This window comes from Furipterus horrens, unplaced genomic scaffold (assembly GCF_987537825.1).
Source record: "Furipterus horrens unplaced genomic scaffold, mFurHor1.1.pri manual_scaffold_8, whole genome shotgun sequence".
Classification (NCBI taxonomy): domain Eukaryota; kingdom Metazoa; phylum Chordata; class Mammalia; order Chiroptera; family Furipteridae; genus Furipterus; species Furipterus horrens.
In genome coordinates, this window is record NW_028327178.1 from 31460260 (window position 1) to 31473152 (window position 12893).

Consider the following 12893-nt stretch of genomic DNA (forward strand, 5'->3'; position numbering starts at 1 on the left):
ATAGTAATACAAAATTGGATACCAAAGCCTGAATCCCTGAATTAAATCCTCATCTCATGACGGACCAGCTTTATAACTTGGAAACTTTACTTAATCTTTCAGTTACCTCACCTGTAAAATAGTGACAATAATTCTACTTACTTTGCAGGTTTCTTATGAGGATTAAATGAATGAATAGGTGTAAAGCTCATAGATGAGCCCTAGCCCACATATGATTAATAAGTATTAATCACTTCTGTCACCAAACTTAAAAAAAAAGATATAAAAGAGCCACTTTTACATGAAGTGACCTCTTATTATTACTATTCACATTAAGGCACATAAGAACTTTCTCTGTTTTGAGCAACAGAATAGACAAGAACCAGTTCTCCTCTGTACAGCTGTGCGGTTTTTTCCTTGCACAAGTCCAGGGAGAACTGTTCACATTGCAGTTTATGTGAATGCATCACCTGCAATGTAGAGCCTGGCCAACTGCATAGTCGCCATGCAAGAAAAATGTGCATATTAGACAGACTCAATTATTCAGAGTGTTCTTATAGATGGTAACCAGTTGCCTATACTATATACTTTGCTATCAGATTGACTCTTAACTGGAAAGGAAGAGTGATAGGTTAGAGGATTATGAGAAGCCTAGTGGGTACTGAGTGTTCTGGTTCCAAATGAAAATCAGTTTCAGGTATTAGGTGAGTGGGAGTGGTGCTTGGTAGAAGTAATTACATCTTTCCTGACTTCTGCTCAAGTCAGGCAGGGTTGGCCAGAATTGCTTGGCAAGGTTATTCTGATTCTGGCTCTGAAGTTCAAGAGAGAATCAGGAGGAAACTGATTTTCATATATTTACGAGCACTAGGAACCAGATAGTTTCATCAACGAAGAGAAGGAAAGATACCTCAAAGATTTTTCTTCTGTTAAAAATTTGGGCCATTTAGCCTACATTTTTTTCCTAATTATTATTTTTTGAATGTTCTATAGAAGAAGGTGGTTGAAGATAATTTCACTGTATTTAGAGCACATTCTGTCAGAACTTCATATTTAAACTACTTTTTTCTCTTTTTTCCCAGCCCTGCCACTACTAACTTTAAAACATTGGCTTTGAAGATAGTTGGATTTCAGACATGCCTATTAGTTTTGTAATGAGTAAATTTTTATATAATATAAAAAACATAAAATTAAAAAGCTTATTTTCCAGATGGTCATAGGAGTGCTATGTGACAAATTGTGTTTCATATTTTGTGGACTATAAACACTGAACAATGTATCCTTTGAAGACAAACATTGTTTTCAAAATATTAAATCTCTGAAGATAAGCATTTTCCAATCACAAATCCTTTCCCCCAAATGCATATTTTATATTCCGCAAAAAGGATCAACCTCATACAGGAAACTGATAAATAAAGAGTAAGGCAAAATATTAAGATGTTATCATGAATCATCTTAATTACTAGAATATTATAAGTGATAGCTATTAGAGTCTAAGAAAACACTTTATATTTCTCAAAGCACTTTTTTGCACACTATTTTATTCTCACTATAGCCACTTTAATGTAGGCAGGGCCCTAGGATTATTCTTACTTGACAGTTGAGGAAATAAGGCCTGGAGTGAGTCATTAGTACAGGTGCAGACAGAGCCTGTGACTGTTATTATATCTTACCTCTCTAGCCAACACTTGTGTGGTCATAGGATGGTGGAATTAGTTCAAAACCTCCAAACATGTCTTCCAACTTTCAGCCTCCACCCTTCCACAACAAAAGATGTGCATTCTCACTAGACAATGTTTTTAAAAACATTGCTTTCTTTCCCATCATCGCACTATTTCAAAACTCTGGGTGGTTCCCCACTTCTGAAAGGATTCCATTAGCCTTCACAGAATACACTTTTCAGTGTGACTCTCATCTGCTTTTCCAACTCATGTCCCTATTCCTCAATGCAAACTGTCATTCCGGCCAAACCAGTGAGTCCATTTCCTTTAGACAAATGTCATAATCGCATCTGCCTTTGCTCACTTTGGTTTAACGAGGGAAGAAAGCTCCCGTTGCCCCATCCATACTTATCAAATCTTACCTAGTTCCTGGAACCTCGTCTGCTTACATCACTCCTAACTGACACTACCTTTCACTAATAGCATTAACAGTAGACCAGCATTGTCTAATGTAACTATAATGGGATCACATATATAATTTTAAATTTTCTAATAGTCATATTTAAAAAGATTTTAAAAAGGTAAAATTAATTTAACATACATCTTACCTTATATATCCAAAATACTATCATTTCAATATGCCAGCAATATAAAAATTAATAACATTTTCTATTCTTAGTTTTCATACAAAGTCCTCAAAATATGATGCATATTTTACACTTAACAGCACATCTCCATTCAGACCAGTCTCATTTCAAGGGATTAATAGCCACATGTAGTTAGTGGCTACCATTTTGGACAGAGCAGATCTAAACCACTCAGTTTAACAATTATGTATAAAGTTATATTGTGTGTTTAAATAGCTTATGTATGTGTTTGCACATGACGTTTTCTCGAGGGGAGGGAGTTATAGTTTAGGGAGGCATTATTCAATTATTCAGTTATCCATTCTTCAAACAATTGAATGTTCACTGTAAGACAGATATTATAGTAGACACTGGGGATACAGAAATGAATGAAACAGCTTTCAGTATGAGGATCTCACAGTCACTGTAGAGCCAGGGGATAATTTGAATAATATACCTCAAAGCAGGGAGAGAGCTCCCCTGAGCTGTAGGGGTCCAATTTTATGTACTTATGACCACACTATTCTGACACTGTGGCCTCTTATCTCCTCGCTTCCCAAGTTGGTCATTGGCTTGGATGTCTGGGTAATTGACCTACCTGTAGGTTGACTCAGAAATGACCATCCGAAAATGTGGGAAGTCATACAACTGTCACATTTATATTTACAATATTTTTGGGTCAAAGACGTTAGATAACCAAAAAATTTACAATTGACCCTTGAGCAACACAGGAATGTTTTTCAGTAAATACTGTAAATGTATTTTCTCTTCGTTATGATTTTTAATAACATTTTCTTTTCTTTAACTTACTTTATTGTAAAAATACAGTTTATAATATATAACATACAAAATATGTGTTAATTGACTGTGTATGTTATTAGTAAGGCTATGAGTAGTTAAGTTTTTGGGGAGTCAAAAGTTATACACAAGTTTTTGGCTGTGTGTGGGTCAATGCCCCCCTCCCCCAACTTATTACCACATTGTTCAGGGGCCAGCGGTAATTATATTGTCATAATAGGAACAGACTCTAACAGAAAATATAATTCCAGTTTTCTGCTTGAATATCATCATGAGAGGGAAGTCTAGGAATCTCTGGCTCACGAGGCAGCCGAATCTGATTTTAGACACCTTTAAAGTTTAGAAACTTCTTTCTTGAGATTTATCTTCTGTAACTTTTTGAAGTCAGATTATCTCAATTTTATAGGGACATGAGGAAAACTAATGCCTAGACTAACCCTCTAAAGTGGGGAATTAGTATTAGAAATAAAAAAACATATTCACTCATGGTGTATTTCACTCTTGATATCTTCATGTAACTGATAATATTGTGACATTATTTTTTCTTCACTAAAATAATACCATTAAAGAACAAACTTGTCTGTAACATACTGGCTAGTGCTTTGCTCTCTGGATTCCACTTCTCATTTAGATAAAAAAGAGTTTTTCCCAACGGAAGTATCACTTTCTCAAAAAGTGTCCTATAAAATGTTTTATGTATTTTCCCCCCAAAGGCTGGATATGTTTTGCACATAATGACTAAACATAAACATCATTTTCTTAATAACCATCTCAACTTCTCTAGTCAAACATTGCTTTGATTTTAATTCAACGGTACTTGACTATTTTAAAAACATGTCAGGTATCAAGACCAGGCGTGTATAATTCTTAGCCATATGCTTAACAGATACGTAACCTTGGAAAATAGACCTAGTTCTCTTTTATGTGTTTTTTGGCTTGTGAAATAAAAAAGATGAATAAAAACATTACTTTGAAGAAAGTGAAGGTATTGTGAAAAACAGATCCGAGATCAGGGTTATTCGATTCATTAATTAAAGAAATGCTAAATGGTGACTTTCAAATTAATTTCTCTCTGATTTATTTTTCTATGTAAAATACATTAAAAAAACAACAAAAGGAAGACATTGGTAATCCTTACAACTGCATTTTTGCGTGTTTGTTTCCACTGCACTCTTTTAGACTTTATAATAGAGATTTACAATTTCATTTTTAAAAGTGTTTGTTTCTACCATACTCTCTTAGACTATATAATAGGGATTTAGCAATCAAATATGATACTCTCTATGGGGAAGGAAACAGGGAAAGTTTGTGATTAGTAGAAGAAAAAGTAGGACTTACCATTAAAATGGCCAGAGCCCCCGTGGTTCTGAGAGGCAGTGAAGTCATTGTCTCAGTCTCCCGCTGAGCAAATCCTGGGGAGCTGCTGTCTCAGTCCTTCCTCCCCTCTGCATAGGACTCTGCTGTCCTCAGGAGTCTACAGATGGCCTGTTATGTGGTTCCTCCCCACCCTAACCCAAGGATTGGTCTTCCCAGAAACACTTGAATCACTCTTGCTCCCAGGTAAAAGCTTAGACACACCTCAGTTCCTAAAGAAATGAAACCCTTTGTTGGAAGCTGAAAGAGCTCACAGGCTAAAGACAACGTTTAATGGGAAGGTACCAGATGAATAATAAATTAATCATGGTGTGGCTATGCGCAAACTAGCCCTGACTACACTGAAAAGAATCCACTTGGCTTCTTCTCAGGGTTTCAATTAAAACTGAAAAGCAAAACAAAACTCAAAAATCCCCCAAAAATCTAACTCGTGGAAGAGCATTTATTTTTAGCCTGTGTATATGTGGGTAGACCTAAAGTTAAGCAAAATGTAGGTGTTAAGTAATAATATATTTTATTGAAAATAACTACAAATATAAGGAAAAAAAATCACCATATCAAGCAACTATTAATGTAGGTTTTGAATGAAAACAATTTGAAATAAAATTGGAGTGAACAGTTACATGATTGGTGTTATATAAATAATGCATTGCAAAACCAGATCTCTGATAGTAATCATATGACATCTTTTCTGTTGTATTTCATTTAACTTACAAGTTTTTTTTTAAAGGTAGGTTGCCTAGTGTACTTTTAATTACTCAAAACATTTCCCCCAGAGCAGACCACCTGCTCACCGCTGCATCCTTGTACATTTCTAACCATTTGAACTCCAATCTGAGTTAGGGGATAGCGAAAAACTACTAACACCATTTCAGCTTGTTTATCACACTAGAATTAAAAGCACTTTTCATTAGTCCAGAATATTTAAATAAAGGTTTGGTAGAAGAGCAATTTTATCTTGTTAAGTATTTATGCATCAGGTTTTGGAAGCTTCTTGGTTTTATGAAACCATTTAATCACAGAATATTTTAGGCAGAAAGATTTTGTTGTCTATGAGCTGGAAAAGAGCACTGTAGGCAAAATCTTGGGGGGGGGGGAGGGGCAGTGTGTGTGTTTTTAACTGTGGTCAAATGAACAAAACAAAGTTGGTTGTTTCCCTGGCTGCTGTGGCTTAGTGGATTGAACGTCGGTGTGCGAGCCAAGTGTCGCTGGTTCGATTCCCAGTCAGAGCACATGACTAGGTTGCACGTCAGGTCCCCAGTTGGGGGCATAAGTGAGAGGCAACCACACAGTGATGTTTCTCTTCCTCTCTTTCCCCTCTCTCTAAAAATAAATAAACAAATAAATAATTTTTTTTTTAAAGTTGGCTGTTTCAACTATTTTTAAGTGTACAGCTGAGTGGCATTAAGTGCCTTCATATTGTTGTGCAACCATTACCATCATCTGTCTTGTTTTTGTAATAAGGATTTTGTAAATAAAGTTTTATTGAAGCACAGACATACCCATTTATTTATGTATTATATTATGAATGGTTGCTTTTGTGGTACAAGGGAAAGTTGAGCAGAGCGGAGTAGTTGGACAGAGGCTGTATGGCCACAAAGCCAAAAATATTTACTAACTTATAGAAAACGTTTGCTTTATTTACATTCAGAAACTGTTTGCTGACCCATCGTCAACGCCTTAATACCAATATCTGTGACAAATCTGATGGGTGTTAACTCTAATAGGAAATAATTAGTAAGCATTTTAAATCTGCTTTCACTTGGAAAGAAAATTTCTAAAGATCAGGCTTATTTTTTTAGATGTCCCTCTAAATTCCAGCATGCATATTTTATGCAGTTTTGTGTTAGAATCAGAAAGTAAATGAAACTGAATCCTTTCGAACATGGAAAGACTGAAGCGTAGGGAAAAGTTTTTTCTGAATTAGGAAGTAGTTTCTCTGTGACTGGACTAATTAACAGATATGAGGGATAGAAGCTGGATTAGCATTATTAAATTTATTAGTGATTTGTATAATGCAGAATTCAGTGATCAAAATGTTGATTACTTTCTGACTTTAGTATTTGAATTTGTTTAACAGTGGTGAGTGTTTGGCATTTATACGTTTATATATTGAGGCTTTTTTCTAATAACATAATGAGAGGAAATGCATATGCATAGGCAAAAGCTAGAAGGTATCGCCATAATATACTAGACCTTATTTTTTTGAATGAGGTGATTATGGATATTGTAGGGGAACTCACTTTAGTGATGCAATATGGCCCCAGTAGCAAAGGCATCTGGGAAATGTTGAACTCTCTGTGATTCTTAACTCTCTATTAGTGTTTGACTCTCTATAACCTCAGGCTTGGATGACTACCCAGAAAACTAGAATACCAATCAAAGACAAATGTCATGCCCCAGGAAGGAGGTTAATGAATGTATACAGAATAATAACTCCCTGATGTTATTTCAACTTAGGAATGCATTGTTCTTTCTGGTGGTCTATGTGACCACCCACTATATGGTTTTACTATTAACTCCTTATAAAAAGAGACCCTGTTCTGGGTGGGGTGTGGATTCTTCCTGGCCTGCTACCACTGGGAGCATTTGCTTTATCCATGTAGGTAAGTTTCTCCTATTAAAACTCATAAGTTTGAATAAGGCTATGTGTCAGTTCTTCAGAATTGATCCTGAATTTAGACATTTGAGGTTTTCCCCCAACAGCTGTACTTAATTAATTTTCTTCATTATACCTGTACATGTTTTCTGATTTATGTGGGTAATGAGAATGTATTAGTTTTATAATTGAAAAGTTATTTAAAAAATAATAAGAGTACAGCAAGCTTTTATAAATAACATGTAGCCCTGGCTAGTATGGCTCAGTGGATTGAGTGCCGGCCTGTGAACCAAAAGGTCACTGGTTCAGTTCCCAGTCAGAGCACATGCCTGGGTTGTGGGCCAGGTCCCCAGTTAGGGGCACGTGAGAGGCAACCACATATTGATGTTTCTCTCCCTCTCTTTCTCCCTCCCCTTCTCCCTCCCTTCTTCTCTCTCTAAAAATAAATAAAATCTTTAAACATAAATAAATAAATGTTTGTGCCCCCCCCCAAAAAATAAATAAATAACATGTAAACTCTGGGTGAAGGAAGAGAAGAAATATGTAATAAAGTTTTAATTCCTTCATTTTTCATTATTAAAAACTAGGCAATTCTTCAAAGTTTTATTGTGCTAAAGACAAAAGAGATTTTAAAAAATGGCAGTGAATTATGATATTCCTAGGCATACCCACATGTTGTTTTGTGGACTAAATTCTAGATATGGCTTACTTTGCTCCTGGTGCTGGGGCCACATGTACACGGGAATAGGAAGGTAATCTGGAAGTTGCTGCAGCGTTTTCACTTGCTATTTTGTGAAAAAAAAAAAAAAAGAAGGGAGAATTTTCTGTTGAGTGGTTATCTTATATACTCTGGATGACAATGGCTTTGGAAACCTGAAACTGGCTCTCACTCAAGAGGCTGAAATAAAAATGAGGGTCATTACAATAATAATCATAATCACTGAAAGGGAGCTTTATTGTATGTGTATATTGTGCTTCTCCTCATGGACCATATTGAAAGTATAACAGTTGAGCAGTAGATACAACACATCACAGCTTTAGAAAGCTAAAGAAGTCATTCTTCAGTTTGCTAGAAATTGAAGCATGGCATATGGAGTGAAGCAGTAAGAAGGAATATTTATTCGAGTGCACAGTGGCTTTGGAGGTTTCCATGATGTTTTTATTGCCCATTATTTATGGAAGTTCTATTATTCATCAAGCAGAGAATGTTAATGAGACTTTGCTTTCACTGGCAAGCCTTTACTCGTCTTCGTTTGTTTTGACTGGAAGCATATATTTAATATGTTTCATATGTTAGAAATTAGTACTTTCAGTATTGAATTGTTTTTAAATGTCTACACATTCATGAATTAAGATATTGGTGCCAAAAATTATGCATTAACAAAATTATACATATACTTTGAAATGGTCTCAGAAGTTGTGATCATTGCTTTTGGTTGTTTAAGGAAATGGAACTTGTACACCTCTTCTGTTAGGATCATCACCTGAAGACATCCAGAAATGTCAGAGAATGTAATAATTGTGCATCTGAAGAGAACAGCCTGCATTTTAATAATTAGTGAAAATAGATCTGCTAAGTCAAGTTCCCAGTAGATGATTGTATGTAACAAGATTCATTGTGCTTCTGTGATTCCTGCAATTATTTCTTTAAAAATTTGTGTAATTTGTATAATATATTGAATCAAGCTCAAACTTCAAAAAGGTACATATGGGTGAATGCACATAAAAATTTTTTTTTTTTACTTAAGCCATGAACCAAAGTCAATGTCTTTTTGCTTTGACTTGATTTAATTAAGCAATTGCTTATTTGTGGGAATATTTTTATAAGTCAATAAAGTGAAGGAAGAATTTTTCCAATGCAGCTCATTCAAAGGAGTGTTTCTTTAGGAAAAGCTTTTCTTTGGTTCTTGTAGTTTGTTGCAGATAAAATTGACAAGGTGGGATCTACTGATATCATGTGTTTAGAATCCATCTAATTTCCTCTTACTCTGGGCTTCCTCCACACTAGCCAAATTCCTGACATCTCTCATGTAGCTCAGGCAATGGGTCTATTCCTTTCTTGCCTCACCCAATCCACCCCTCACTCAGCAACCTGAGTGCTATTTTTAAAAAGATGTGGCTTACAATGTACTTGGAACAGAATCAAAACTGCTTGTCATGGCTTGCAGGCAACTAGCCTGATCCATTCCCTGTTTTCCCTTCTAACTATATCACACAATCCCTCCCTCTCATATGCGCCTTTTGTTTTTCAAAAACCCTAAACACCTTTTCTACCTAAGGTCTCCACTTCATTTCTCTTCCTTCCCCCTAGCTGGCTTCTCATTCATTAGGCAGTAGTTTATGTGACCTACACAGAGAGGTCTTCTTGTTACACACACATGAGTACTCTCATCTCCACTATTATTTTTTTATCAGTCATTCCAAATTGCTTCCTGGGTCTAAGTAATGTGTAAGTTGTTATTTCTTCATAGGATTGCTTATATTGCCTTCCTCTACCAGTTGACTGTGAGCTCTGTCAGTGAGGAATCATGTCTGTTTCATTGAGTAGTGTATTCCTAGGACTTTGCACAGTGAAGAAATTAATACACCTTTAGAAATCTTGGGCAAGTATAACTGCTGGATCAAAGGGCACATATAGTTATAGTTTTTTTTTAATTGTGTACTTATTCTTACATGTTTATATTTTATTTTATTTTTATTTATTTATTCATTTTTAGAGAGCAAGGAAGGGAGGGAGAAAAAGGGGGAAAGAAATATCAATGTATGGTTGCATCTCATGCACTCCCAACTGGGGACCTGGACCACAACCCAAGCATGTACCTTGACTGGGAATCGAACCAATGACCCTTTGGTCCACAGGCCAGCACTCAATTCACTGAGCCACACCAGCCAGTGCTTAGTTCTAGTTTTAAATAGATTGTCCTCTAAAAAGCTATATATCAATTTACATTCCCACTGATAGTGTAAGAAAATGTCTATTCCTCCTCCCTGTCAAGCATAAAGTTTGTTACAGGCAGTTCTTTTCTGCTTCTTTCTTGAGAAAATTACTCTGGTGAAAAAAAATATTTTAGTGCTCTTAAGAGATTTAACTGTGCTTATTTGAATGCTAATAATTTATTATGTTATAATAAATTAAAATAAAGATCTGAGTATAGCAATCTAAGAAACTGGATTCAGAACAGAGTAAATTCTGGACCTTGATTAGTTCCAAAGGGCCTACACCCCTTCTGGGTCTAGCATCATCCTTGCGTTTTCACCGTCTCAAGTGGTATAATGTAGAAAGGTATGACAATAAAATATGCAAAGTCAAATATTAATTCTCTGTGCTCTGTAGCTATTATCATGATCCTTTTATGTATACATATTTTATCTTCACCCAAAGACATTTTTATTTTTATTTTTATTGCTTTGGAGGAGAGAGAGAGAGAGAGACAGACAGATAGACAGATAGAGATATCTATTAGTTGCTTCCCATAAGCACCCTGACCTGGACTGAACCCACAACCCAAGCGTGTGCCCTGACCAAGAATTAAACCAATAATCCTTTGGTTTCTGGGATGATGCTCCAACCAACTGAGCCACACTAACCAGGGCTATTTATTATATATATATTTTAATCTTCATTTTGATGATAAGGAGAACATTTTATGGAAGTCCTCGAATATTTTCAAGTATCATGGGAGCCATTACTTATGTTTTTCCAGCACTCATATTGTACCAGTGTTGTTGATCACTCCTGAGAAAGGACATTTTTTTGATAATTATTTAAATTTAATTCTCAACCAACTACTCCACCCATGGGAAGAAATATGTAGAATGCTTCACCAGCTTTTCACACCACATGCCACAGGGTGTGGCTGCCAGTGGACATGTATGAAGCAGTGCCTACGCTCCCTGCTAGGCTGCAGACCAGTCTGTAGAAAAATGGACTCTAAAAACACCAGAGAACATTAAAAAAGGATTTCTAAAGATTTCAGGAATGACTGCAGTTGAGAACTACTACCTCTAATGTGGTAAGGAAAGGGAACGCTTCTAAAAAAATGAGTAGCCCATCATTCATTATCATTCAGGGTCAGTGTATTTCTCTACCGAAGACTCCTGTGTTACTGGCTTTTTACCTGGTGAGGATTCATATGCTAATGCTCTCATGCTTAGTAAGTTCCAGGTAAGTTTGGCCAACCTGTAAAACTTGCACTACTTACTGTACTGCACATTTTATTATTGATGTTTTGAATAGAAGCTACAAAACCTCCTGAAAAGATAGAACGAAAATTTACGTGTATTTTGTTGCTGCCCTTTTCAGGGGCAGAATAGCTTTCATATCATGCAGATCTGTTTTGTATTCACGTAGTTACTTAGGAAAGCACTGAACTTTCAGTTCAAACACATGAACATGTTTTTCTTTCTTTTTTCCCCCCTGTAGTTTGGGCATGTCTAATTGGCCTTCCTTTGAATAAACACCATTATTCTTTTCATTGTCATTAAGAAGAGGATCAGAATCCATTATCTGCCTGAATTGGTAAAAAATCCAGATTGTACAGCAAAATCTGGTTTAGCCCCTAGAATATTTTCTATGTTGTTTCAAATTAACTTTTTTGAACATCATTTCAATTTACTTTCCTTTATAGAAACTTCTGAGGATTCCTTTGGGTACATTAAACCTAAATGTTTCTCAATGCACAATCTTTGCAGCGTGAATTTATGTTTTTTGATCCAGTGCTGGCTCAGCTCGGCTTATTTCTGGAAGGATACATCTAAAGAGAGATGGCAGGTAGAGAAAACTCTGCCTCTGTTCTTCCTTGTTAGCACAGCAGGTTCCTGAGTCAGTGCGAGCTTCATTTTTTATGCATTAGACACAAGGCCAATTTTATGGACCGGTGCATGCTGATGAACTTGTGCAACATGGTGACTTAACATTAATCTTCAGTTCTCCATGTGAAGTCAGGACTGACAGATTCTCAGAACACCCTTTTATTCCTTTAGACTTTGAGGTGATGTAATTAATACTAATTTGGTTTGGCCAGCCTGCATTTACAAGAAGTGCTTTGATCTTATGACATTTATCTCTAGTTACTTTAAATTTCATTACACTGATGGTTTTCCATTTTGGGGGGACCTCATTTTAATAATTTTTATTTTGAGGGGAAATTATTTATATCTTCCAGTGTTTTCAAATTTATCATCACACATTTGCACATAGCACTTTCTAAAAGAAAATTTAATGTAGATTTTTGTAGAATAGTTCATTAATTGTTTTTACCCTAGTAATAAAAATCAAGAAAGTAAAATGAGACAAATATTCTATTCATAGTCATAGTGAAAAACTGTAAAATATTTAAAAGTAACTTCCCAAGGAGACATAGAAGAATATTAATGAAGGACATAAGACAAGATCTGAGAAAACAGAAAGATATTATATATTCCTGAATGAGAAGAATTTCTATTTTAAAATGTCAATTCCTCAAAGGAAAAAAATCTTAACGCAATTCTTAGTCTTGATGCATAGTCTATATAAGGGATAGAAGTAGAGGAGGATAAAAAGAATCTTAAAACCTATATGGAAGAACTCAACAGCTAATAAATAAAGGATTAAGAAGAGTATTGAAGGCTTCTTCCCTTACTAGATAGCAAAATTCACTGTAATACTGTTATAATTCAAAAAGCCACTGTTAGATACTACTGTTGCTTCTGGACTTATGTTTCAATGTGTTGGGGAATCACCTACAGTAAAGCTGACTTTATTCCCCATCCCTCCTCTTCTCCTGTTTATGGATGGAGGACAAATCATCTGATTGGTGAGCTTGGGAGTGGGACTCGTACACATTGAGTTTAGCCCACTGCCCCCTCCCAGTCCTTGCT

The 12893-nt window shown here is 35.7% G+C and overlaps 1 protein-coding gene across 1 annotated transcript in view; it reads right to left on the reverse strand.

Moving 5' to 3' along the window:
• DSG3 (desmoglein 3) overlaps window positions 1-4643 on the reverse strand; it is a 29703-nt gene extending 25060 nt beyond the window's left edge. The window contains exon 1 of the mRNA XM_090285679.1: window positions 4400-4643. Within this exon, the coding sequence (XP_090141805.1) occupies window positions 4400-4447 (48 nt within the window). The 5' untranslated portion in view covers window positions 4448-4643. The remainder of the gene's footprint in view (window positions 1-4399) is intronic.
• Window positions 4644-12893: the final 8250 nt, after the last annotated feature.